Source organism: Aspergillus bombycis (genome assembly GCF_001792695.1).
Source record: "Aspergillus bombycis strain NRRL26010 chromosome Unknown contig00008, whole genome shotgun sequence".
NCBI lineage: Eukaryota > Fungi > Ascomycota > Eurotiomycetes > Eurotiales > Aspergillaceae > Aspergillus > Aspergillus bombycis.
The window spans coordinates 328,401-354,715 of NW_019170010.1; the positions used below are offsets into that span (position 1 = coordinate 328,401).

The 26,315-nt window shown below is 50.7% G+C and overlaps 8 protein-coding genes across 8 annotated transcripts; 2 read left to right on the forward strand and 6 right to left on the reverse strand.

The window, feature by feature from the left end:
• Positions 1-415: 415 nt before the first annotated feature.
• On the forward strand, positions 416-1,712 carry ABOM_001726 (NAD(P)-dependent alcohol dehydrogenase; the record flags this gene model as incomplete). Its single annotated transcript, XM_022528856.1, has 3 exons — positions 416-608; positions 698-1,473; positions 1,536-1,712. The coding sequence occupies 3 exons, from the start codon at positions 416-418 to the stop codon at positions 1,710-1,712; spliced, it is 1,146 nt and encodes a 381-aa protein (XP_022393212.1).
• Positions 1,713-1,924: 212 nt separating this feature from the next.
• ABOM_001727 (fungal specific transcription factor regulatory middle domain-containing protein) lies at positions 1,925-5,047 on the reverse strand (the record flags this gene model as incomplete). The annotated part of the gene is made up of 5 exons (XM_022528857.1): positions 1,925-2,345; positions 2,419-2,493; positions 2,563-2,796; positions 2,857-3,021; positions 3,570-5,047. The coding sequence occupies 5 exons, from the start codon at positions 5,045-5,047 to the stop codon at positions 1,925-1,927; spliced, it is 2,373 nt and encodes a 790-aa protein (XP_022393211.1).
• Positions 5,048-5,944: 897 nt separating this feature from the next.
• Positions 5,945-6,409, reverse strand: ABOM_001728 (Dabb family protein; the record flags this gene model as incomplete). The annotated part of the gene is made up of 3 exons (XM_022528858.1): positions 5,945-6,100; positions 6,158-6,268; positions 6,341-6,409. The coding sequence occupies 3 exons, from the start codon at positions 6,407-6,409 to the stop codon at positions 5,945-5,947; spliced, it is 336 nt and encodes a 111-aa protein (XP_022393209.1).
• A 499-nt stretch (positions 6,410-6,908) lies between these two features.
• Positions 6,909-7,550, reverse strand: ABOM_001729 (uncharacterized protein; the record flags this gene model as incomplete). Its single annotated transcript, XM_022528859.1, has 1 exon — positions 6,909-7,550. One exon carries the CDS (start codon positions 7,548-7,550, stop codon positions 6,909-6,911), a length of 642 nt encoding a protein of 213 aa, XP_022393208.1.
• Positions 7,551-9,925: 2,375 nt separating this feature from the next.
• ABOM_001730 (cytochrome P450) lies at positions 9,926-11,704 on the forward strand (the record flags this gene model as incomplete). The annotated part of the gene is made up of 5 exons (XM_022528860.1): positions 9,926-10,172; positions 10,229-11,079; positions 11,134-11,244; positions 11,310-11,476; positions 11,530-11,704. Coding segments are annotated over 5 exons (1,551 nt in total), but the record flags the coding sequence as incomplete, so codon positions are not given.
• Positions 11,705-12,018: 314 nt separating this feature from the next.
• On the reverse strand, positions 12,019-13,429 carry ABOM_001731 (putative integral membrane protein Pth11-like; the record flags this gene model as incomplete). Its single annotated transcript, XM_022528861.1, has 5 exons — positions 12,019-12,502; positions 12,563-12,942; positions 13,005-13,072; positions 13,141-13,177; positions 13,238-13,429. The coding sequence occupies 5 exons, from the start codon at positions 13,427-13,429 to the stop codon at positions 12,019-12,021; spliced, it is 1,161 nt and encodes a 386-aa protein (XP_022393281.1).
• Positions 13,430-21,074: 7,645 nt separating this feature from the next.
• Positions 21,075-22,545, reverse strand: ABOM_001732 (putative protein kinase; the record flags this gene model as incomplete). The annotated part of the gene is made up of 4 exons (XM_022528862.1): positions 21,075-21,253; positions 21,320-21,485; positions 21,545-21,861; positions 21,912-22,545. The coding sequence occupies 4 exons, from the start codon at positions 22,543-22,545 to the stop codon at positions 21,075-21,077; spliced, it is 1,296 nt and encodes a 431-aa protein (XP_022393278.1).
• A 489-nt stretch (positions 22,546-23,034) lies between these two features.
• Positions 23,035-23,914, reverse strand: ABOM_001733 (zinc finger MYND domain-containing protein; the record flags this gene model as incomplete). Its single annotated transcript, XM_022528863.1, has 4 exons — positions 23,035-23,112; positions 23,168-23,255; positions 23,318-23,825; positions 23,896-23,914. 4 exons carry the CDS (start codon positions 23,912-23,914, stop codon positions 23,035-23,037), a joined length of 693 nt encoding a protein of 230 aa, XP_022393279.1.
• Positions 23,915-26,315: the final 2,401 nt, after the last annotated feature.

Genomic DNA, 26,315 nt, shown 5'->3' on the forward strand with positions numbered 1-26,315 from the left:
TGCTTACTCAAGTGTAACTCAGCTAAAGGTGTTGGAGTGAAAGTTAGCCCCATGGCCTTCTATACTTCAAGGCTATATATGTAGCAATTTCTCCATATAGACTATGTTTCATATGAAGACTGTCCCTACCCGATCCGATATCCTGCTCACATCCGATGGCCTCCAGCATAGAATCCCGAGACTCCGGCCTGCGGAGGTGGGGAGACGGGGAAGAGAGAGATATATTCCGGGGCACCCATGTTGCCGATAGGCCACCAAAACGCTCCTAGCACTGTCGTTGGGGCCTCATATCGGAAAATTATCGGAGGGCCAAACGGGGGCTGTTAAAAAGAACGCTAGTTCTTCCCCGTGAGCGACCGAAAACAGGAACAAGAAAGCTTGCAGTCAAACCTTTCTATACTACGATTGCATCACAATGGCCTACCACACGGAAGCTTTGGTTGTATCTGCAGTGGGGAACGAGCCCCGATTAAGCCCCGTCATTCTAGATACCCTACGGGACGATGAGCTCTTGGTTGAAATGCACGCTACGGGCATTTGTCATACGGATGTTGCTTGCATGGAGGGCAAGTTGCCGACAGGGTTTCCTTGTGTTTTGGGACATGAAGGTGAGCCAATTTATCTCAGGCCTTCAATCCTAATGCTCTACACGACTGGAGTCTCCGGTAGAACCATGCTTGTATTGACATTTAAACAGGTGCTGGGGTGGTTCTCCGGACAGGGAAGGGAGTCAAGGATGTTAGCGAGGGCGACAAGGTCATCCTTAGCTACAACTTCTGCACGGGCTGTCAGCAATGCCTGTGCGGCCAGCCTGCGTACTGTGACAATTTGGTAGCGCAGAACTTTGGCGGCAAGAGGCCGGATGGAAGCAGAACCATACGCCTTCCCAACAGCGAACAAGAGGTGTTTGCCAATTTCTTCGGTCAAAGCTCTTTTTGCCGTGTTGCCCTAGTCAATCGTGCCTCGGTAGCTCGCGTTGCAGCGGATACCCCGCTAGATATATTTGCCCCCCTGGGGTGTGGGGTGCAAACCGGGGCAGGCGCAGTCCTTAACACCCTCAACGTGCAGGAGGGTACTTCGGTGGCAGTGTTCGGAGTGGGCGCAGTGGGCCAGAGCGCTATTATGGCAGCGCGGCTCCGAGGAGCAAGCATTATCATCGCTGTGGATCTAGAGGATTCACGACTGGAGATGGCGCGTGAACTAGGAGCAACTCATACACTACTAGGGTCAACCAACGTTTCGCAACAAATCTCTGCAATCTGCGCGCCTTCCAACGGGGTGGAATTCGCAGTTGACTGCTCGGGGGTCACGCAGGTAATCGAGACAATGTTGGATTCGTTGGCCACCCGTGGACGAGCCGCCAGCGTCGGTTCGCCGGCGCCAGGGAAGAGAGCAGGCGTAGATGTGTTTGCCCATCTAACGCTGGGACGAGAGTACGTAGGCTGTCACCAGGGGTCGAGTGTTGCTGAGCAGGTATGTGGTTGCATATGCATGGCCGTATTGAACCTGCTACTTACAAAGTCGGGGTATCCTAGATGATTCCATACCTGATCGATCAACACAAACAGGGCAAGTTTCCTGTGGAAAAGCTCATTACATACTATCCGGTGGAGCACTATCAGCAGGCATTCCGAGACTTGAAACATGGGCGAGCGATCAAGGCGGTTCTACGGTGGAAGGAGGGGAGTTCGAAATACCCAGACTCCAACTAGAGAGATATTTCCAGTAGCAATGTTACTCTTTGGACTCCAATTAACACAATTATCCAATTGGGGACAAAAATAAGCCGGCGTTGCTTGGTAGGCATGTAGCCGCGGCAAAAGAGACATAGCCGACCGCACTTCCGATGCCACAAGGTGACGCATCCGAAAGCTAGAAAGCCTCTCAGCTCTCGGAAAATAGACCTTTACTACGGCTGACACCATTAAACACCCTGTTCAAAGTGGGACTCGAAAGATTCCAGTACCGCAGGTGGCAGCAGGCGGTATTCTTGGAGCCGGTCCCCCACAATGAGATCATGCAACGACGCCTTCTGGTACACCTTCACATCCCAAAAGTCGTCTCCCATCATCTGAGTCTGTTGCCCGCTTCCCCAAATTTTGCGGCAGTAGAACGCCAGCGCAAAGTTACTTCCGGTGGCGAGAGAGGTCTCGATTAACTCGCCGATGGACTCCATAGACTCATGTTTGCGGCATGTTCTGGAGCCATGCTGCTCTGTCAGCATGTGGGCAATTTCACTTCCTGTTGCCCGAATCTCGCACAGGCCTATAGTGCGGTCCTTGAGTTGGTCGATAGAGGTTGAGGCGAAGAGGGAGGCGTACGCGGCGGCAACATAAGGTTTTGTGCTAGCTTCCAGTCAGGAGATCGGTGCACTGGCATGATCGAAACATTCTGAATAGTACTAGCAGTATCACATACCAGAGGTTTAGAGCCTTATGTTCACTCTCACCCGTGAAGATAATCCTGTTGTTGCGACGGTCTACTCCCATAGCCCTGAGCAACCGCGTTAGCCAACCATCTTCCGGCCAATCGTAAACTCCACTAAGAAGACGGAATACGCACGGTGTAGCTAAGGCAAATTCGGCAAAGTTTCCGGTGAGGACCACTGTCACCGGAATGCCAGCAGCACGCGCGGCTCTCTCAATGCCGTCCTTGGCGTGGTTCACTGGAATTCGCAGCCCCTGTTCGTCATAGCGTGCAGCGAGATCGGAAGGGACGAAAAGCCGAACGTTCGTTTTGGGGATAGCATTGACTAGAGCAAGCTGACGGGTAACGCCCTCGTGTCCTACGAGGGATCTAGATTGCACGGTTGACTTCTTGTACTTCTCGATGGCACACTCATAGCCATGAACTTACATGACAATGTCCACATCCTGCAAAGCTGCAACCGTTGCGTCTGGATTGTCCAGGTCGACCACAGTTTTAGCGACCGAGTCCGGCAGAGAAGATATATCGGACCCGGGCCGGTACAGTACCTTGACTGGGGCTCCCGAGTCAAGGAGGGCTGCAACAATGGCTGAGCTAGCCGACCCCCGATGGCCATAAACCGCAATTCGATTAAACATCATAGCAGAGACAGCAACTTAGCATCCAAAGCCTCGATTTGTTCTGGAAAGACCGTGGTCCTTTTATATGTGGCATGTGTATCCTTATATGCATATACCCGCGTAACCGCGGACGGATTTCTAAAAGCCCCTACTAGTATTTTGTTCCGTTTCCTACCTTGGTTCATCCAATGAACAACATCAGCTCAAATCACGCCTCCCTCGCCATGAGTGCCAATTCCGAAAGGTATAATTACACGATGGTTAACTCTACAACTCTAAGTCGATAGGATATACAGCATCGCAAGGCCGTTCTAGCTCCCGAACGGAGGAGCAAAAAAGTTTGGTAGAAGCATGTAGTCTGCCAAATCCACGGCCACATTCCAATCAAATTCATTAGCGGGGATCTCCGACCAAGTCGAATTTTCCACGCCTGCATATCCTGGAACCTGAGGGTGTGTAGATTGGGCATGATGAATGTCCAATGATGACGGAGCCATTTGGTAGCCATGACTGTCCCCCGACGGTATCTGAGCTTCTGCAGCGTCGACTGCGTCCGCAGCAAGCAGAAGAAATTCAAAAACCTTCATTGCCCAAATCCCCGGGTCCCATGTATTCTGTGCCTGAGTCAAGAGCATTTGGCAGTTATCGAAACTGGCCCTGATCATTCTCGCTAGGTGGGTGTTCTGCGCCTGTTGTGCCTGCTGGTAAAGTATGATGCCTGCCATGAAAAACCCAGGGAACACTTCGTGGGGGGTATTGCAGATGGAATCTCGTGTTATGAGTTTAATGGCACTCGAGGAGACAGCTAGGGCCGATGACTCTGCAATGGCAGTGGAGTCGTAGCCGCCGGGCACCGCGGTCGAGAGCGACGACGGATTAGGTCTTGATTGTCGAGGCTGGTCCATATGTAGGAGCATGATGTGGTAATTGAGTAGGATATCGAGCTGTACAGCCCATGTCGATACCGAAGATTGGCCTCGCAGGAATTGCATAGCGGTTGGGAGCTGTGCCTTCCAGCCCATAAGTTGCTCGTGGATTATGCCAATTGTAGAGCTTACACTGGTCGGCCCAAAGCGGAAGTGCATAATATCTCGGAGGAAAAGTGATAACTTGGTGGCTTGAATCTGGTACTCGAACGACTGGCGGCAGTTACAGCTTAACGGGGTTGTTGGGGATCGGCACGTGTGCTCGTCGGGGAAGTCATTCTCCTTTAACATTTCAATATCGCATTGGGCCATATTGATACGGAAAGGTCGGCCCAGCAGGGCAGAGCAGTGGGCATCACGGACGGCTAACGTCCACCATAACCGTCTGAGTAGGCCTCGGTCATTGGATTTCCCATTCATTGCAATGGACTTGCGGTGCATTCCAAGGGCCACAGCCATTGTCACTCCAATCTCAATCCACGAGCATGGGTTCCAGTAACAATCCATCTGCGGCCCCTTGAAGCTGAGTAGGATGGCAACTTTCACCAGGATTATTTTATTATTCTCGTAATTAAAGTCGAAAAGAGCCTTGGCCCGATCGTAATAGAGCCGACGCGCCTGTGCGCGACAGCTGAACCCAGCCTGGTAGATCATGGCCGACTCGCAGAAAGTCATCGCGATAAAGCAGACTGAATGGAGCAAGATCCACGGCAGTTTCCGCTCCTCTTGTGCCTTGCGTAAGTCTGTCGGGTTCACGACGGAGTACAGAGGGTAGAATCGGTCCAAAAACACGTTAATCATCTCCCCCAGAATTTCCGCTTCTGGGTAAATAAATGCTCCCTTCGCCTTCAGACACTCAATGTCATGCGGGAGTAGATGCTTCGGATGGACATTTTCCTCGACTACGGTCAGCGAATCACTGGATAAGATACGCTGGTTAGCGTCGTGGAGGCCTGAATTCATGTCCCTTCGCAGCTGCAGGGCAAAGGTTAAGGGCGAAGGTTCTCCGAACAGAACCAGCTTCGCCTTACACAAGTTTTCGTGGCCCGCCTGGCCGAGGAAATCTTCGAACATGGCCGACAGTGATCGGTGATCGGACAAGGCTGCCGAGGAGGTAGATGGTACACTGTCGGGAGGACGAGCCAGACCTCGGGCATTAGAGTCGCCGACTGGTTGATTCGAATTCACATTTATTTGCTGCTGGTATGTCGTAGGAGTGCGGACCGGCCCGTTCTCCCCAGAGGCGAGCTGGGGCGAGGTAAAAGCCTCAGCTCGGCTATGGCCACTAGATGTAGCTAACCGCGGTGACGGATCAATTTCAGCAATTGACAGACCACGCGATGAGGTGGGTAAGGCTGACGGTGGTGATGTTGGCGATAAAGACGGACCCGGCCTCGCAATCTGTCGTCGAAAGTTTTTTCGATCATACGTCCCTCGGCGAGAGGTAACCAATGTACACTCAGCGACATTGTCCATGCGGCATCGGCTACAAGGACGACCAAGCTCGGCGGCATCACATTTGACTTTGCGTCGACTGCATCTCTGACAAGCCTTGGAGGCTCGCAGGCGATGTTTCCCACCCGCTGGAGCGACCATGCTGATCCGTGAGAGATGGTGTGCCTTCAGCTTGCAATTCAATGCAGTCTAATGACGCAACATTGTCTCGGGATCGTTGCTCACGGTGCCTTGTACGTGCTATATTCTTTCAGCATGTCCTCTCTTCTCTGTTCCCCGCAATCGCATATGGACGGAAAGGAAGTGGAACTGGAAAGGTTTGTTATTCAGCTGCCAGTTGCTGACATAATTGCACGTCTGAGATCGCTCTTCACCACACTAATTAACTACATATCAGTTGTCATCTAGCAGTTAGATATAACATTCCCCCTGAACCCAACCTAACCGAGTCATTCGCCAGTCTACTGTTGAATAATGAGTGAAATCAAATTGACTTGTTTCGACTTTGGAGTAGCCTCAGTAGACCCCGTTTTCGATGTCCACCACTTGCACCTGTGCGACGATCGAACCCAGACTTGCACCGAAAGCAAGATGCACCGGGTCTTCCTTTGCGTAGTAGTCACGGTCCTCGGCAGATGCGAACTCGACGACGAAGACATGCGTAATACCGTTCTGTTATTGGGCAATCGAATTGGCTAGAGGCCAGTGGCAAGACAGTTTGACTCATACCTGCATTCCCTCTACAGAACACTCTTTCCCTCCTGTACTGGAAACAATATACGGCTTTCCTGTCTCGCGTTGGAGGCACTTGTCCTTCAGCGAAAGCATGGTGGTGATGGTCTAAGTAGTGTTAGGGGTCGAAGTTAGTTGGTTTGAAATGGTAACTCCAGGGATGGATCGTGTGATACGTACGTTCTGTATGGTGGACTGGCCGACATCACTCTTGAACTGGAGTTGGACAATATGTGTGACTTTGCCCATGATGCCTGCTTCACAGATTTAGGGATGGCTGGATGACAGTATCGGACCTGATCAAATTATCCGGTAACTGCACTTCAGGCGGTTGTTATGATTGTACACGCCGCACAGTTCCGCGGCTCTTTATCAAGTTTAAGCACTGCAAGAGACAATATATGCACCAGTTACTTTGTCCGATTCTACCGTAAAAGTCTTCGATCTACATTTGGCTGGTTTCTAGTGTATTAGTAATTCGGAATATTTGTCACCGGATGTATACTCCTGGGCAAACCCATATAGCCGACCCCTTTTATCTAACACCCTTTACGGCTATATGGCAAATGTAGGGTTCCCGCACCGTGGCTAGCTCTACCGAAATAGTCTTGGGATTCAAATTATACTTGACAGCCAGAAAAGGGGAGCACCCCGGATTGGAGAACAAACTTATGAGAGACATAAATTCGCTGCCCTCAATTGCGATAACGAAATGGTACCCAAGATAAACTATAGGTGACGGAATGAACTAGTGGAGTTTCCGTGCTTCTTTCCCCCACACAAACCATGCCTGTTCTTGAAGTTCTTCTGCCGTCATCCCTGGAATCCTTATGGAGTGCAGATCGTCGTGTCTGACATATTCCTCTTCCCTAGTCAGCGTATTTGTTTGCGCCGTCGGGAAGAATGGCGTAGGGGCTTCATATTCGAACACCGCAACAAATTTCCCGGTTGAAACAATGTTCTCGCCGGTGGGAAACCCCAATGCCCCAAAGTCGATTCCTGGGGGACATGCGGTCCAGGCGTGTGGTACGCCAGCCCCTATTAGCACCAGGGTGTAGGGCGGAATCACGTAGAACTCGCCCCCAAGCTCAGCTACTGCCACCCCCTCCATGACCATGATCTTTTCAACGACATAGCGATGGCCTTTGCCGGCCAGGTCCGGCGCCAGATGTACATGACGCGGCATCCGGGTATTTGTGTTGAAAGGTAATAATCCTTGGGGACCGCAGAAACAGGGCGTAGACGGGTCATTTGCATGCCCTCCGCTGAAGGTTTGAAGTTGGCCTGGAATGCCCATGTCTGGCGGGAAGGCATCTCTGGTGAGAGCGCCAGTGCCATGCACTATGCGGGTTCCATTGGGAAGTTGAAACCCGACGTGGACAAATGACATCATGGGACAGGCAACCGTTCCGATTGTTGCGTTAATCAGTAATAATAACGGCTCCTTATGTTCTGTGAGGGTGGTGAAAGTTGGCTGTCTTATGTGATACCAAGAGAAGCCAAATAGCCGCGGGACCCTGACAGCATCTGTTGACGGTCCGTGAGAACAAAATCAGAATTCTCCATCGCAGGACAGTGGACGTACAACAGAACTCCATAATCCTGTTTAAGAAATTAGCTAGAATGACAGCTTGAGAACACGCGCGAGATGTGGGAACCATGGCCAAAGAGGTCACTCGGAGGTGTTGTTCACGAAGCCGTTTCCAAGCTCACAGCCGATGGAAATTACGCTTAACAGATGTTGTGGTAGTATTGAAATATTTTTATCGAGACCACAGGCCAAAAGAGGAAGCAGCAGATTCTCTGTCTCGTGAGAATTTTTGTGGCTTTCAGTACTGCTTGTTTACCCAGACTACGATCAAACCACAAGGAATAACTGTCAATTCGCAGGATATCGTTTGGCAAAGATGACACTGACGCATGTTGTTGGCTGCAACTTGTCTAACAGTCCAACAAAAAAGCGTATTAGCAATTTGGGTCTGTATGATTCAGTACTCTTCAACTTATATACAACATCCATCTACTGCGAAGCTGATGGTGGGTGGATTATGTTCCTCAAAGACATACAGGATTCTTGAGGCGCCACGTTAACGACTCGGATGAGATTCAAAGTTGTCAGAAGCACCAGATACAAGGAGATGCAATACCGCCGTGGGTCAATTTAGCATGATCATCGCTCTTGTTGTAGTCTAGAATTTGTGCCGACAATAGTACCTCGTTCGGTCATATCCCATCAGGATGCCAGGCTCATTATCAAAACTGACAACGATAATATTATAACATTAAATTGTTAATAGGGAGAAGACAGTCAATGATAGACCTGCCATCTCATGCCGGTTAGCATGCAAGATAAATATATATAAAAGTCACAATAGTCAAATCTTACATTAGCAAATCCACCCGCCATTTCACTATGCTTACTTCAATATATCGAAACTGTATTTCTAGAAATTTGCTTTATAGAGACAGTTTCCATTTTATTTAAGAATATATTCCTATACAAGATTATTCAAACCTCTTGACTTGAATTTCAAGTTCTATTCCAGGCCCGGCCGCTGCTGATATCCGGGATCCGGGAATGGTGGGGCTTAGAGAGGTAGCGCCTCAAAAATAGCCAGCTAATTGCGGGTCCATAAATAGCGCCAAAGAGAGACCAGAAGTGAGAAATGATGGCAGTTTCACCATGTTGATGAATTTCTGTTGTCGGAAGGGGGTTTAGGGCTTCTTTGCCGGGGATCGGCACTCCTAGCATTCCTCGCATGTCCGGGGAGGGATCTCGCAGACTCCGAAGATGCCGGCAGTTAAGTGCTCTAGCTCATCCGGTTTTTGTAGTCTTAGTTCAAGGTTAGAATTGCATGCATTTTGAGCCTCGAGGTTACTTAGGCTAATTAGCCCCTTTCGACATTGGGTCACATGCCAAACGGTGGGCGGTTAGCCCTAAGCCGAGATGATGCAGAGGAGCTAACACGAAACTAACCCGTCTTCAGATTGTATTCCGGCGCGAGGAAAGGGAGGAAATTGGGAAATTGTTATGCACCCAGAATAGATTGACCGCCTACCGTAAAGAGAAATTAAACAGCAGATCCAGTTCAACGCTAGCCCTCTAATTTTAGGTATCGCGTTGGCAAAAGTCCCGTCAACCGTTCCTAGCCTCTACTCTGTTAGATTAATAGTTCCCCAGGCCTCGGCCCACGGAGTAGCATGTTAGCAAGAAGAGTCAAAGTGTCCTGGGTAATGTTTCCAATTTCCTTGGAATATCTTCAACTTCCCGGGGGAGGAAGAACCAGGTAGAGAATCTTAGCAAATACATACAACACGATCAAAAAGCTAGTACGTCTTCTCGACCAGTGCTATATTTTCATGTCTTCACGTAACCGAGTGTGCGACTCTGCCCAGTAATCCGTAATCACACACAAATCTCGTAATGCGGAGAGGCCAAGCGGCCATATTGCCTTCGCAAGACTAGCCGTCTATCCTACAACAACGGCGTCCTTATCTTATTACCCATGGGCGGCGGTACAACCAATAGCCATCGGCAAAAGATGGGGCACCAACGGCTAACGGGGTCATAAAGCGTCCGGACAGCGGGGGCAGCCGACAGACAGTTCAACGGTCTCGAGCTAGTGCTTAGTGGGCTGCATCAGCAATGGTGACACCTGTACCCTCACTCGAAAAGCCAATAGGGGCAGTGGAATTACCTTGTGCCATTCCTGCGACTGACAGGGAACCCCCCGGGTAGAAAAATAATAATAACTGACTCGTAAGAATTTTATTGCTCCTTCATCTCTGTCTGCAAGTAATGCAACCGTCATCATGGCCGTGTTGGTGATATTAGGGATAGGTTTGATTGCCTATTTGGCGTGTCAGAGTATCTATCGCCTGTATTTTCACCCATTAAGCCATATCCCCGGCCCCAAGTTGGCTGCGATTACGCATGGCTACGAATTTTACCACAACATTATCAAAGGCGGCCTGTTTATCTGGGAGCTCGAGCGACTGCACGAGGTTTACGGTAAGCTTATTCAATCGTCCACCTAACGCGAGAGGCCCAACGCTGACCGAGAATAGGCCCAATTATCCGCATAAACCCGCGTGAAGTCCACATCAAGGACCCGGATTATTATGATGAAATCTACGCCTCCAGCGCTCGCAAACGCGAAAAGGACCCCGTCCTTGTCGCGCAGTTCGACCTGGAAGGGTCGGGCTTCGCAGCGATCGACCAGGAGACCCATCACCAGCGGCGCGCGCCCGTGGCGAAATTCTTCTCCAAGCGCGCGATCGAGAACCAGGAGCACTTGATCCGCGACAGTCTGAGCAAGCTCGTGGGCCATTTCCAGGAGGCTTGTCGTGCGCACACGGTCGTCAGTCTGGACGCAGCCTTCGCGGCGCTAACCTCCGATGTCATCCACCAGTATGCGTACGGGTTCAATCCCAACAACCTTGATAAGGAGGGGTTCAATGCCAGAGTCCGAGATGGCATCAACGGTCTCTTCCAGTTGGCGCATCTGCTTTACTTCTTTCCCATCTTGCAGAGGCTTATGAATGTCATGCCACTTCCCCTTTTGCAGCTCTTGAACCCCCCTGCGTTTGCGATTGCGAGCCAGAAGAAGGAGCTCTATGACCAGGCTGCAGCCGCGCTGGACAAGGCGGATTCGAAGGCTGGGAGTGGGACTTTGATCGACATGCTCGCCGCACCATCCATGCCGCAGCATATGCGATCTGCACATAGGCTCATGAACGAGGGGTTTGCTTTGGTGATTGGCGGGACCGAGACGACGGCGAGATCGCTTGCCCTAGGTGCGTGGCATTTGCTCTCTAGGGAGGATATCCGGAACAAGCTCCGCGAGGAGCTGAAGCAAGTGATGCCGACGCCGGAGTCTCAACCGACGTGGAATGATTTGGAGAAATTGCCGTATATGGTATTTCGCACCCCATTAACGCACCGAATGTTGCATTTCTAATGTCAGTTTTAGTCTGGAGTTATCAGCGAATCCTTGCGTCTTTCAACTGGAATCGCGAATCGATCATCCAGAGTGGCGCCGACCGAAGCGCTGGTGTATAAAGACTACACGATCCCGCCTGGAGTGAGTTCGGCCCCGTTCGGGTGGAGAAACTGTGAGGGTCAACCCTGACACTGACAACAATCTAGACCCCCGTCAGCGAAACAAATTACTTCACCCTCATGGACCCCGAAATCTTCCCTGATCCCCACGCATTTGACCCGGAACGATGGATCCGGGCCGCTGCGAAGGGCCAGCGATTGGACCGCTATCTGGTGAACTTTTCGAAGGGAAGCCGGATGTGCGTGGGCTTGAAGTAAGATGCGAAATGCCCTTCTACGATGTTTACATTTACTAACTGCTGTCAAGCTTGGCGTATGCGGAGCTCTTCATGGTCATCGCTACGATGGTCCGTCGCTTTGATATCGAGCTGTATGAGACACCGAAGAGCAACATTGATTTTGCTCGCGATTTCGGTACCCCATACCCGGACAAGGGCAACTTCAGTGTACGGGGATTGATTACCGGTGTTGTTAGCGAGTAAATATGTAGTAATTTTGAATATATCCCGGGGAATGAACAAGAGCTATCTGACGATACATAATCTGACAAACGTGGACTATCCAGTGAATAGGTATCTCAGCGTTCTGATAAGACGTATATTTTAGAGACTATATGTCTACTTTTGGGTGTAAATATGAAAAACAAAGGAAAAGTTGGGTATTTATAGATGGGTATACAGTCATCAGACATATGATAGAGGTAACATGACTAGATAGAGGTAGTCGGCTCTATCACCCGGCTATCCCATCACCCGAAAAGACACAGCGGACGGTTGAAGGTCAGAGACTTCGTAGATCAGGGGTTCTCCTCCCTCCAATCGAAGTTCTGCTTCACCCTGATCTGCATCGCGATCGGTTCCTGGCTGGAGGCGGTGGAGCCATTCGACGGGATCACGCCTTCCTCTCTGCGAGGACTACTAGCACGTCCTACGTCGGTAGTCAGGTAGATTTCGTCATCGTCTGGCCAGAATCGATGCTTCTTACCATTCGAGGACCGATAGCCCGATCGATTGCCGGTGCTCTGCAGTCCCGTGCCGGAAGTGCCCTCGCCGGTCATCTTGTAGTCGCCCGTGAGTCCACTGCTGCCGAACAGCCCCCAGAGTCTCAGCTGGGGGATTTGGCGCAGGAGCGGCCGGAGAGTCGGTAGACAGGCGCTCACAATACCGATGCAGGGCTCGACGTTGGACCAGATCATGGCGTCGCCGATCACCCATGTGATGTCGACGGAATCTTTCATCTTCGTGATGGCACTGATGCGGACAATCGTGGCCACGCAGACGCTGCAAGAATAGGTTTGTTAGACTCTTGTTTAAAGGCAGATGATGGGGTGCGTGGCTTACAATCCACCGAGCAAGAAGATACCGCTAATGGCCCATTTCTGACCCTTGGGCATCTGCAGGCTCCAGACGATCGGCATGGGCAGGCATAGGATGATGACATCGGTGAACAAATTGGCCACGCCGTTCCACAAATAGAATTGATAGAGGTTGATCCGACAGTAGCCTCCACTCAAAGGATATACCCATTGAGTCCAGAAGAAAGATGACGGGACGCAAGCGACGGAGATGGTGGTCGCGACGGAGATGGCATATCCGATGGAGAGAAATGCACAGAAATACAACGTCCAGGTGAGGCGGAAAATTCGGCGATAGAGAAGAAGCACGGACAATTTCACCATGGGCACTGTCGTGGCATACAGAATAACATATGCGAAGATAATCTGTAAATTCCCATTAGTTTCGCAAGACCCAAACTATGAGCAAAAGCGCGGGCGGCACTTACTTTCATGCTCATCAGGACATCGTTTTCCTCCACCACCCATATGTGTTTTCCGATCCCATATGCGCCTCCTGGGAACACTCCTTGTCAGTTTGAAAGCCCTTCGAGATTTTGAATACGCAGCTGGCGATGAAAATACCTAAAATACAACATACGCCTGTCCCATATGCGAACGCCTATGCAACACCTTCAGTCGAAAGTTCCACCAACCACCATGAAAAATCTAGGATACACACCAATGCTATCAAGACAAACCAGTCGTCGTATGCTAGATTGGCAGTTTTATTTGTCGTTCGGGCCCAGAATCGCAAGCCCACAAAAATTGTGGCAATTGCCATGACAGCCGCAACTGTGCCATCGTTCTGAGCGATTCTGTCGTCGGACAAGTCCAGACCCTCCGGCGCAGTCCCGATGACAAGGCTTGACATGTTAGGTCAGGGAAAGGTCAGTTCATGGTCCAGCCCAGCGATGATGAAATTGTGGACTGCCGAGGCAGTACTGAAGTGACGGTCCTGTGGCAACACGGAGAGAGAGTGTGTGTGTGTGTTTGTGTAAGCGTAGTTGAAGTCGTGCAAACGAGAGAAATGGGGCGAAAGAATAACTGTAAAACACCCCAGGTGAGAACCAAAGAGCATATAGCTATCCAGTCGCAAGGAGAAAGAGAAAAGTCCGTTTTACATGGCGACTAAGCGAGAGAAATAAGATGCCGGCAGAACGACAAAAACAGGCTGGGATCTACAAAGCTGTTGAGCTTTCACGAGCCATGAAACTACTAGGGATCGAAACATTCTTTAGCTTGCGCACGGCACAGATCGAGTCATAGGGAATGGTTCCGGTGGGGAACGAAGCCTTCCCCGGGCAGATCTAGTCCTCCCATGGGCTGGAAGCGAAGTTGCCCTTCCTGCCATCCATGGTTTTCAACTCCCGCAGTCTTCTGCCTTGTAGAGTTAACCTTCCAGCGGACAGGGGATCTCTGCTTTCAAGAAGAAGAACAAATTGACATCCCCCCACATGTTGACGTTGAAAGTTAAGGAGGCAGTATATGATCAAACTGTTGCCCTAAATCTGCCGTCACCTACTAGTCCACATCCTTCGTTTGGGTCTATTTTAGTGCTGAGGAGGCGTTGCAAATCAAAAATAGGGAATTCAGTCTGGCCCGCGTGTATTCCGTATGTTCTCCGAGGTTCTGAGTAATGGCAATCCCCACATCTCCACCCAGACGGCGCAGCTTTACCAATAGCCGAAATCGCTAAAATCTTCAGGTACCAAGCGGGCCCTAAAAATTCATGCGACGTCCACTATTCCACTCGAAGGACAGGCTAGCTGTGGGGCTTTAGTAGCCGAAACATTTTCCGATCTAAGCACAAAGAGGAAAGTCCAGCTCTAGCTCAATGCCTCGGATGGTCCACATTCGTGATTCGGGCCAGGATCTTGACTAAAAGCCCACAGAATAATTTCCCACTGTCCCGGTACCTGTCTCAGGTCCCCCTCAACGAGGTTGATTAATTAATTAGGGCAGAACATGGCTCATGCGGAGTACTTGTCCTGCACAGCAATTTCATGTAGGCAAGTGCCGAGTACCGACATCAGTGTGCGATCCTGTGGGACTCCACGGTAATTGAACCCCGAGCATGATATCCGTTCATGGTCCCCGAGTAGACGTGTTCAAGGTACTTATGAGATGTAACAGTACTTCAATGTATGGTCGGGCAACTGGACCCTGTTCCAGTGGCATGTCTCCTCATCAAACCACCCCGCCGTGTCCATGAGAGGAATAAACTACTTTGGGTTCGGCAGTTACGACGAAATCCAGGTTTTTCTACTACAGTTGCTCCTTAAGTCCGGAGAGTACCATTCACTTTGACGCACTTCAACGCCAGATGATATCGCAAACAGCGAGTCGATTGTCGAGATGCCGAGAATCTATACGTGGCTATAACTATAGGGGTTTCACCGGGGCACCTAACCTGGTTTCTTACTGCGGACATTCTCAACTCCGTAGTAGAACTCCTTCCACCTCGATTGTCAAGTAATATTTGTTTCAACAGGCTTCTCAGGGGTCGCGGGTTGAAGAACTGTAAGTAAACCTTTGCTCAGTAAGATTCAACAGAGACCCAACATCGGCCAACGTACAGCTCCAATTCGATACAGTGCTGCTCTTGCTCTGGTGGGAACGACAGTATCCAAAATGACCAACCCCTTTTGGTGAATTCCTTACATAAGAGACAAGGACTGTGGAATGGAGACAGAGAGATGTTATGATCTGCAGTGAGCATCCGCGGCAAGTGACGGCCCTCTTTCTAATGCACTCTTGAATAGAGTTTCGTGGTCAGTTCCCTTAGATAGAATAGGGTATTGTGCACGCCGGATTTCAATTCCGGTCTATATATACTCATAGAAAGTTCTGCAGCCCTCGGCTAGGTGTTCCTGCCCCACTGAGCCCCACGCTCAATGCCGGTCCATGGAAACACAGGCTTCCCTTGTCTCTAGCCCTATAGAACCCGGAAAGCTATTGAGTTTTGTAGTATTGTGGGAATGTACGCAAACCTTGGGACCACTAGATTGGCATGCGGCAAGAAAGACGACCTACTTGCCGGGCCTGATCCAACACCCCGGCTTGCCGAAAAGCTGAAGTTGGAGGAAAAGGAAAGGAAAACACAGCACACTTATATGTTCCAGTCCGAGCAAAGGTGTCATCACACAAAAATCATCGAAAGCATGCACATGAGATGGCTTTTACCCCGCGGCGAAAACCTACATTGACTTATATACTCAGACGCTCGGTTATCTCATGAAGCTAACTATTCAACAGCTAGACCCTCTAAAGGATTCAATCTGGGAATTTCTTCACATTGTCTCAGCCAATCCCCACTTGCCGCTTTCTTCAATCATCCTAGCATCGATCCACGCACAACTCTGGCTGAACCGTGCAAGTTTTCCTTGGTCTACATTAAGCTCACCCAAGAACTCGGTTCCTGCTAAACTCTATAATAAACGAGTTTTCTCGGTGAGCTTACAGTTTCTGTGTGTAGTTCGCAATAGTGCCGCAAAGTCTGAAATTAAAAGGGCTATGTGGAGAAGACGAGACTTAATTCTTCTTCATCGAAACCGGGAAGCTTGAAAAACCATATCACTGAGGGATAACATAGTGAATGTGACGTGCATGGATGTTTCCAATCTAGCTGCTGAATGTTGTCAGCTTTACACTCAGTCAAACGTAGGCTTTATATCAGGAGCGAGGTCTCCGAAGGCCGCGCAACTCATGGGGGTGCTGAGCCCTTTCTTATACTCTGCTCGGCGACTCAATCTAATCGACTCGCTAATACTATGCCTATTGAGTGGATACTCTAGATGCCATGGTGTGTTTGCACACGAGTTGTTATTGTGGGCAGCCAACCAATGCAGCACGCACGGTATCCGAGATATATATCTGGGTGAAGTAACGTCGTCAGACTGTTTAACTATTCCAGTAGTTTCTGCCGTCCGTAACTTTGTACATGTCTATTTTAACAAATACTAGGTATCTTAATATAGAATTAGGACTCTCCTTACCTCTCTTCTTAGTGTTTTTCAGTCGGCACGTGACAAGGTCACGTTGAAGTGGGTTCTCAGGGGCTATAGGGATAGTCACGATATTCAGGTCTCTGAGCACTTCTCTTCCCCTATCTGAAGCACTTACACTGGCCACTTTCCACCATCCAGTGTCCCGCGAAGGAGTCCGGAGGAAATAACAGAGATGTTTCACAGACGACCGTTGTTGAGATCCGCGCTCTGCTCTGACACGGAATTATTACAGTGACGATGAATTGCTTGTTTGCGGTTCTGTCTCCGTACGGGTTGGGCTTATTCAGCTTTACGAACTGGAGGACACGGCGGCTCATGATCACTGAGACTGAAACTTCTCAAATGCATGATCCGAGACTAGATTCGCGAATCTGACATGCAGGTGCAGCCGAGGATCAGGTATTACGTGGTCTATTCTTAGAGTACACACAGAGGAGAGAGCATACTAGCAACCTCGTAAGGTAGGGATAAGACAAAATCTTGTTTTCCCTTCCGCCAGCCCCACCGCAGATACTTGGTGGGCAGGAAGCAGAGCCATACTAGCAGAGGCAAGGGTTGAGGGGTGAGGGTCCATACATCGAGTGGCAAATCTCGTCGGCGACGCTCAAAACCAAGAGCGGTGCTGACATGCATGATGGAATGCACCTTCCTGCTCTCTCATAGGATGAAACACATACCTCTGCCCATCACCACTCAACTCGTCAATTTGGACTATGTGTTACCAGGAGGGTAGGTCTACAGCCCTGCAGAGAGGTGCAGAAATTCAGTAATTGAGCCAGCAGCACGGTCCCTTCGGCCTGACCCAAGTCTCAGCCCCAATACGCCATGGGGGAAACGACGCATCGGATATATAACCGGTCTCAGGGCCTGAAAGTGCTCCAGCCGTGCTGACGCTTCTCGTTGTTGATGTGCATGGTTAAGCCAGGCATCGGAAAGCAACCTGCACTGATCTACTACCACCACCCTACTGCCGTCATCTTGTAGTACTATCATGTCGTCCCAAGCTACAACCGAGTATCCGCCGCTGGATAAGGGGATCGCCCCCCGCGGGGTCCATGTCTTGGCGGTGACCGTAGTGATGACCTGCCTGGCTACAGTGTTCGTCCTGCTGCGGTTCTTGGCTCGACGACGGGCGACCTTGGAATGGGATGACTGGGTCTGCCTAGCCGCACTCGTCGTCGGCTATGCCTTCATGGTCGTCACTGCGCTGTTGGTCACCATCGGCCATGGAGGTAACCATATGATCCAGTTCTACTCAGATCTGGCTAAAGTACAGCCATTTGTTCAAGTTAGCCACGTTTCCCTCCCTTTTTCGTGGTCACCCCTATTCTGTGCTGACATTCAAGAGTAGACGTTCATCGGTACCGATATCTTGGCTATCGCTGGCCTTTCCTTGGCTAAACTCTCCGTTCTTCTTTTCTACCGTCGCATCTTTTCTATCAACCGGGCATTCAGAATCGCCACATGGGCTCTCGGCGCCATTGTGGTCGGGTGGTTTATTGCGATGGCCTGCGGGCTGATCTTTGCCTCGCACCCTATCGTTGGGGAGTGGAAGCCCTGGATACCCCATTCTCACATCGCCTACAAGCCCTTCTGGATCTCCTCCGGCGTAGTCAACATGGTGCTCGACATTGTGATTCTGGCCCTCCCGCAGCCGCTGGTCTGGAAACTCAATCTGAGCTACGCCCGAAAACGACAACTCTCTTTTGTTTTCCTCCTGGGTGCCTTGTAAGTGAAGAACCTTCGACCCGAATCTCCTGCCAGTGGACTGCTTGTTGAGCCTCGCTGTCTGTAGCGTCTGCGTGGCGAGCATTATACGCATGGTCGCCGTTGCTAAGCTGGATATGAACGATGAACCTTGTAAGACTTCCTCCCCCGGCCGCTCAGTATGAGCCGTTTCCATCGACATCTAATGCCTTTGTGCTCCCCTTAGACGCCTTGATGCTGGTGGCGCTGTGGAACGTGGTCGAATTCGACTGTGCTATTATTTGCGCCTGCCTGCCCATGGTGCCGACATTGTTAACGGATGTTTTCGGTCGCGACGACAGGACAGCGGCGACCAACGCGTCTCCGCAGCAGAAGAGCGCGTATTGGCGGCCTCTGCGCGATGGGTCGGGTTCGCACACGGGTCTATCGGGATCAACGGCGATTCCGGACTGCGAGACCAGCGAGGCCATGTCTCTGGAGGAGAGGAAGTTCGTTCGGGTGAAGGTCAATCTTGCGTAGGGGGGTTACAGGTAGGGTCGAGGACGCAGTCAGCCGCATATAACTCACGGTATTATAACTATCTCCATTACTACCCATTACATCTTGTATGAGAATTGCCATGGTCCGGTCCGTGCTTGCCGCCTTTGGCGCCCTCCGAACCAGAGTACTTGAACAAGGCGAACCCCCTGCTAGCCTCGAGATGCTGTGCTGACGGCCTCACTTTTTGAATCGTGCAAGGGTCATGCAGCGGTCATTCACGAAGGCTTTTCTTTGTCTCCCTCTCTGTGTTTTTTCTCCTTTTTCTATTTTTTTCCTGCCCCCGTCAAGGTATCACAACCAGTCCACGGTTTCGCCAACACCGAGCTTGGACTTCTTTTAACGTGCCGCCGCACCTCCCCGCTTGACCGACTAACATCACCATAAATCATTGTGTGATCTTCACGTCCACGATGTCAACCCTTTGGCCAGCCAAGTCTATCCTGATTGCCCTCGGTGTGGTAGGTGTTCTGGGCACCTGGGGGCGTACTGCCCTCGATGGGTCGACCGAAATCCTGACCAAAGTGCTGGATGACCCCAATGGCTAGCTCTCCGTTACCCAGGTGCTTCTCGGACCTTCACTGGAATTCGCATTCCCATTGACCACATCATCTCCACTCTGGTGGCCTTCTGGTATGAGGTCGGGGACGGCTCCCACCCTCCTCCACCGCGGTGGCCCTGTATTTCTTGGGACAGCTGCTCCCCTGCCTGGTGATCGCCTATACAAATGCCCAGCGTAGCAGCAAACCCAGTCTTCGGCGGTAAGCCAGCCTTACATTTCTAGAATCAACCACAAGGAACCACCGAACAAGAACCTCATGCAAACCTCTGAAGACCAACCCTCTGGCTCACCCTTGTCCAAATTTTCTCCCTAGGAGTGACTGGTTGGATCTAGGTGCTCAGCTACATCACTTCAGCACCCACCGTCCCCAAGTCCAAAGTCTCCGCGGTGGGCTCGCTCGAGCGACTGCGGCTTGCTCCCATAGTCTCCTCGCCGGCGCTGGTCAAACAGCTGCTCCTACCCCGCCATCGTCCTGGGCTATCTCGTCCCCGCAGCTCTGATGGGAGTCTTCTCCTCCAACCCCCCCCCAGCACCGCGCACCAATCCGTCATCGGCGCCTGGAACATGTACCCCTTCCCCGTCCTCCCCATCCTCCGATTCATCTTTCCTCCTGCGGTCGCAACGGCAAGCCCTAAAGCGCACCTCCATGTCATTCGCGCCGCCAAGATACCCGCCCTCGTCATCAGCGTCGCCCTTCACTGGTCTGTTTTAGGCGTCGCGCTCTCCACGGTTTTGTTCCCCTCTATCTTTACCCCGGCCTATCACGCAGAGCTGCACCCGCCCACCGTCTTCCTACCCCCGTTGGCCCTGCCCCCTTCCATCACTCCCGGCGGTGGGGTCAGGGGATTCCTGTTGTGGGATGAGTTAATCGCCTATCTGGTGGGGATGGAGGTGGTTGCCCTCGAGCTGCAAGGCGCCTGGTCTACTATCCAGCCGCGCGGTGGAGCCTTCCGGTGGCCGTGGTTCCTCCCCGCTCCTTTTGGGACCTCTCTCCTGCTTGGACCGGGGACGACGTGTTTGCTAACTAGTTGGTTGCGGGATGAGATTCTGTCTGGTGAGTGGGTTGACCGGAAAAAGGGGGAAAAGGCCGCGGAGTAGATCTGGCTTCTTCAGATTCGCATATTCTGTACGTTCGCTGGTGAGGATTAGTCTTGTAGGGAGTTAGACGATTAGCAGTTCTGGGTTACCCCACAAAGCTGACCCTATTGTTGACCATCGCGCGCGGTCAAGGGACAGGGAGGGCCTGAAACGGTCAACGAGAGAGATAAAAAAATGCTTCCTGCTTTTGCTGCGATCCAGGTGCTGAGTGCCAACAATCGATACCACTGGTACGAACGGCACCACGCAAAGTTTCACTGTCCACCCCTGGTGATATATGTCAGACTAGACACAAAGGGCAAGCTGTACGACCGAGCTCTCTCCACTAGCAATGACCGAGTGCTGCCATCACTGCATATTTCTGCACCCCCCACAAAGTAGTTGCCAAACTAACTTAACGTATGATTTTCAGTATGCGGCTCCCTCTGTGAGTCCGGGCCGCTCGTTTTATCCCGTTCCGAGGGCGCCTGGGAGGTAAGTATAGGATGGTTCCACAGGTCCGCTAGAGGAAACACCAGACGAAGAAGAGACCTGGAAGGAGCTCCCTGGTGTTTATTCACAGTGTACAATTTGTGCGACACGTCCCCATTTGGGCTAAGGCGGTGCTAGAGCAAGAACGGATGTTCAAGAAGCTGTTTGGCTGTCTTGCGTTCCTCCGGCATCCATTGTAACATCGACCTAACGAATGCCAAAAATAACTCTTTCTCCTCGCCGCCGAGCCGCTTTTCCAGGGCCTCCAATGAAACAGAGGGTACAGGGGCTTCAGTATGAGCGATCCAGCCACCTGCAACTATGTCAGTCTCAGAATCAATAGGAAAGGGTATGTAATGCGAGGGAAGCGGGTACCAACCGCTGGAATCAAAGCACTGGCTCGTCGTCTCACTACGCCGCACGAATTCGGATGGCGGCGGCCCAATCAAGGCTACCATAAGTGCCAAATGCCTAAACGGATCATGGCTACCCGTGGAATCGAATATATCTCCAAACAGATGCTGCCCTTCGAACAGATCCCAAATCTAATGATGCATCAGCAAGGCAAGGCAGCAACACGAAACACTGGTAGCACCTGACTCACAAGGCCTGCAAGATTCCAGATATCGATAGCACTTCCCCAGGGCATTTCGAAAATGACCTCAGGCGCCCGGTATATGCGTGGTTGGACGAAAGGCCCTGACTCCTGCGTTTCACCAATTCTTGCCTCACCAAAGTCACATAGGACTGGGAGACCGTAGTTTCTGGCTTCGGTGGGCCTGCGAAACTTTCGACTGCTATAAATGATACGTGACTGGTCAATCAACTTCTGAGGGCTTGGGGTTTCGGATTCCGCTGTTACAAAGTCCCCCAGCATGGAGTTATCCTCTAGGCTGAGCATCAGATTGTCGGTCTTCAAATCTAGTGGAAATCAGTTCTCAGTTCAACGTTCAAAGCACGTAAGCCCCTACCAGTATGAATAACCTCAGCCTCCGCGTGCAAGAAATCAAGCGCCAATAGAAGTCGCCTGACAGTCATTCTCAGTAGAGGGAGATCAAAAGGCCTGGGATTCATGGCCATCATTTCAAGAAGCGTCATATCCATCGGCTGCAACACGAGACACCTATGCGTGCCCCAAGCACCCTGTAGGTTGAATGAATCATATAGCTCACGGATCAATAACTGACCTGGATGCGGAGAATCAACATTTGCCAGGTGTTCATAGACCCTTAATTCGCGATCTGTCGCAGTAGGATAATCTGGTAAGCAGGTAGATACCTTCAATAATGTGTAGCTCTTGGCTCTTGATTGATAACTCGTGAGAGCCCCTTGAGGATCAATTGGACTGGGAGTGGCGCACTGGAGATCCCGGCAGAGCCAGCTCGTTGAATATGCCCCATATCCAAGCTTCCCCATAACCTCATACCTGGTGTGATATACATCACCGATTTTCACCGGATAGTAATGCGCTGGTTTGTAATGAGGTAATGTCTCTTCTTCGACCGGGGTTTCCGTAGGGATAATGTGCGCGAAGGTAGAGCGTTCTCTGGAAGACGGTCGCGTTCGCCGAATGATTTTCGTCAGAGCTCGCCAAATAGACGCCATTTATCCAACCCAGTCATCCACAGCTGGAAAACAGTTAAGACGGGCGGAATCAGGTTGCGAGATATTGGGAATGAATGAGAGCTCATGGCAGGATGAGGATGGAACAACAACAACAAATGACAAGGAGAGAAGATTCGTGATTGGAGGACTCTACCTTACTAATCAACACAGTCAGCCCCACTCTCAACCTACGGAACAACTTGAACAAAAACGAAGCTCATGCTTCCTTAGGATTTGGTATACGTGGAATACATTCAAATACGAGGATTCCACCCTTTCAAATTGAAAAAGGGACGATGAAAGGCTGGGAGCAATAGGTACAATAAACTGAAACCCCAGATGACCACGTATCGCCGGCAGGGAACATACAGCAGAGGTCCAGAGGTGACAGAAATCGCTTAGACGACACGTCATGAGCACCGACACCATTCCTAGAATGCTGATGTCGAGCTGCAGGCCAGATGAGCTACCAATGAAGAAAGGTTCACTCTAGACGTTAGCCGTCCTGCGCTGCTCAGGGCTAACGCAGCTTGGCTTGTGCTCCTGCCAATGGTGGCGCTGGCACTCCTACGCAGGATCAGCAATAGATTTCAAATGACTGATGGGATATGCATATTCTCACCTTATCGCAGTAGTATGCAACATGGCATCTTGCGCACTGAACCAAGGCGTGACCAATATCATCCCTGACCTGTCCACACTGAAAACAGCTGCAACGGTGATTAGCGCAAAATTTCATTCCCAAACCCACACCCAAAGAGTGAAGCCTTACCTTGGCTCCTGATAGTTGCGTGGCACGCCCACCTGGTAGTGGTCAAGAGCAGCGAGAAACTGGGCCCTCCCGGGACTACGAAAGCCCTCGTCAACGAGAGGCAGGACAAACTGCGCGTTGCACTGAATCTGCGGGATCAGGTCTCGCAGATGCTGCAAGTCGGCCGGCTTGATCCTCGCGCCAGCCCGCATCATCAGCGCACCCAGGATGATCGTTCTGTATTTAGTAGAAGGGAGCGTTGGGTTGTTCTCCTGCGCACGAGCAGCTGCAAAGAGCCGGTCGCCAAGGTTGTCGGTGTCGAGCTTCGCGCGGACGTAGGGCACGATCGCGCTCTCTAGCTCCTGTTTGTACTCTTCGGTCCTGTAGAACGCACGTGCCGCCGCGCCAGCCAGCATATCGGTCTGGTGCACCATGGAGCTCATTGTGTGCTCCCAATCGTCCATTTGAAACCCCAGGGGTTCTGCCAGGCTACAGGCGGCATCCATATCCTGATCACCCTCAAAAAGACCTAGCAAAGAAGAGAGGTCAGTCAAGTTGTAGATCTAGGTAAAAGTGACAGTGATGACGGCAAGACGAACGCCAGCCCCAGCGACCCATCGTGGTTCTCTTAAAAAGATGATTGAGGCACGTAAGTTGCTGGACAATGGGAGTAGGTTTCAAAGGTCTGGTCTCTGAGGATGCGACTGAGAGCCTTGAGATGTCAGTGGAGGGGGATATTCGATAGCATGCAACGAGTAGGCAGTCAGAGAGAGACCGAGGAGTGAGATGAGAGGAAGAGCGAGGAAAAGACCAAAAGAGAAGAAGAGAGGGGGCGTTTGGCTGGCTTGATTGCCACAACAGAAAGAGTAGCAGGAACCCAGGACAAAGAATAACAAAGACATGATCACAGTGAATATGCATCTTGCCGCTCCTTTTCCATTCACTGGGAAACGTGATGTCGCAAACGGTACAGCAATACGTACCACACTGGAATATGTAGACCCTCTTACATGGAACCTCTCTGAATCTAAATGCACAAATCTTGATGCAATGATTTATCTGGAGCCTATTTATGCTGTTTATAGGCCGATTTCACAGAGAATGTACACACAACGAACCAAAAAGAAGCCTAAGAGTATTAGAAAGGTCGGTTCAACACCTAGTAAGCAAGCAGTCAAGCCCCAATGCAGGGGGTATCGATTCTATACTACTAGTACTGACCATCAACGGTAGATGCCTTGATGCAGGTGAAAAAGGAAACAGGGGTGAAGAGATGGACAGTGAAAGATTATCTTCTGGTAGTGAGTAACAGAAAGTGAGAAAAGTCTTCCTCCGAGAAGTTTCTCAGCCTACACTGGCTCCACGCGTTTTCTTTTCCCTTCAGACTCCGTTTCTGCATGCTCTTCTCGAAAGGCATCATTCAACTCCCTTGGCAGTGCTAGTACTTCTCTTAATCCGATCCCTGCAAGTAGTGAGCACCACATGTTTACCGTCAATACCAGCTAAGGTGACAATAGCTGTGCGGATGGTGCGATATTTAGGGCTATACATGAACCAGGTCTGGACCATGACGTACGGGTGACTGCCCAACACACGATAGATTACTAGTAGCTCACAGGCTTGACCCTCATTTCATTATGCCTCGCAGAAACCTTACACGACCAGCATCTCCATCGGCTTCCGGCCCAAGTCGAAAATCGCCGCTTAAGCCAAAAAGTTCACCACCGCAGCCGCCGAGATTCTTATCGAATATATCCACCGATAGCGAGTCTCACGAATCTTGGCCGCTCGTGGCAGCAAAAGGGAGGGGAAGAATAGCACAATATCAGCCCAGAATCGACGTTTCGACGAGAAAGTTCAATCTTCCTTATATGCTCTCGTCGACTGGTTACCGGAAGGCGGTCGAGAATCTATTGCGAGAGATTGCATAAACGCAACTACGGACGATGATCTGTACCAAGTCTTTCACGGTCTCTTCACAGGCCTTGCAATTCCTAGTAAGCCTGGACAATATTGACTTCTTTGATGAGAGGTCACTACTTACTCCTTGGGATCAGGGAAAGCTCATTCTAAACCATCAACTGTTACAGGCTCTCCCCATCCAAACAGGCAGAATAACATTGAGGATATAGCTAGGATCCTTAATAAGTCCAATGCTCGTCATCCGGGATTCCACGACCGTTGCCTACGACGTGATAGTTATAAATGTGTTCTAACTGGCGACATGGACACTGGCCACTGGGAGAGCTTGGCAGTCCGGAGGAGATTTATTTCGCTCCTACAGAAGGAGCCCATATCATCCCATTTTCATATGCTTCCTGGGAAAACTCAATGGTAATATATTCTTAGTGTATGGATGCTCATATACTTATAAAGTCTAGACTCCCTCATTTGACCGTGCAACAGCTTGAGAAGTTCTCTATCGTTTCTTTCCTGGAGTACGGCGCGCGGCTCTTTCTGTCGATAATATCAATGATCCTTCTAATGGCTTGACACTCCGGCGGTCTGTCCACCACAAATTTAGAAATTTCAATGTCGTTCTTAAGCCTATTGTGAGTAGCTAACAGTAGAATGGATATACCATTTCTCGGTTTTGCTAACAGAGAGAGATATGATTAGGATGTCGAAAACAAATATGAAGTAAAGTACTTCCGCAGATTCCCGACAAGGGAGAGAGGAATGTTCCTGGAGAGTTCTGAGTTGAAGAAAGCGAAAGATGCCCAAGAACTCGCCCTCCCGAACCACACCCTCCTAGACTGCCATTACAGGCTTGCAGAGATTCTCAATGCGTCAGGACTGGGGGAGACCATCGAGCGACATATGAATAAATGGGAGGAGCTTAAAATGGGAAGATCTTAAAGTCAGTACGTACAATGTAGTGATCGGAGAGGACGGGGGCACGAGCCTTGGGGAATTTCTATGCACCAGTGACAGTATAACATGGGAGAAAGCGCAGCCGTTCACCGTATATTCCTGCGATAGTTTCATAATTAAATCAGCTTCCTCAAACGCCGCCCAT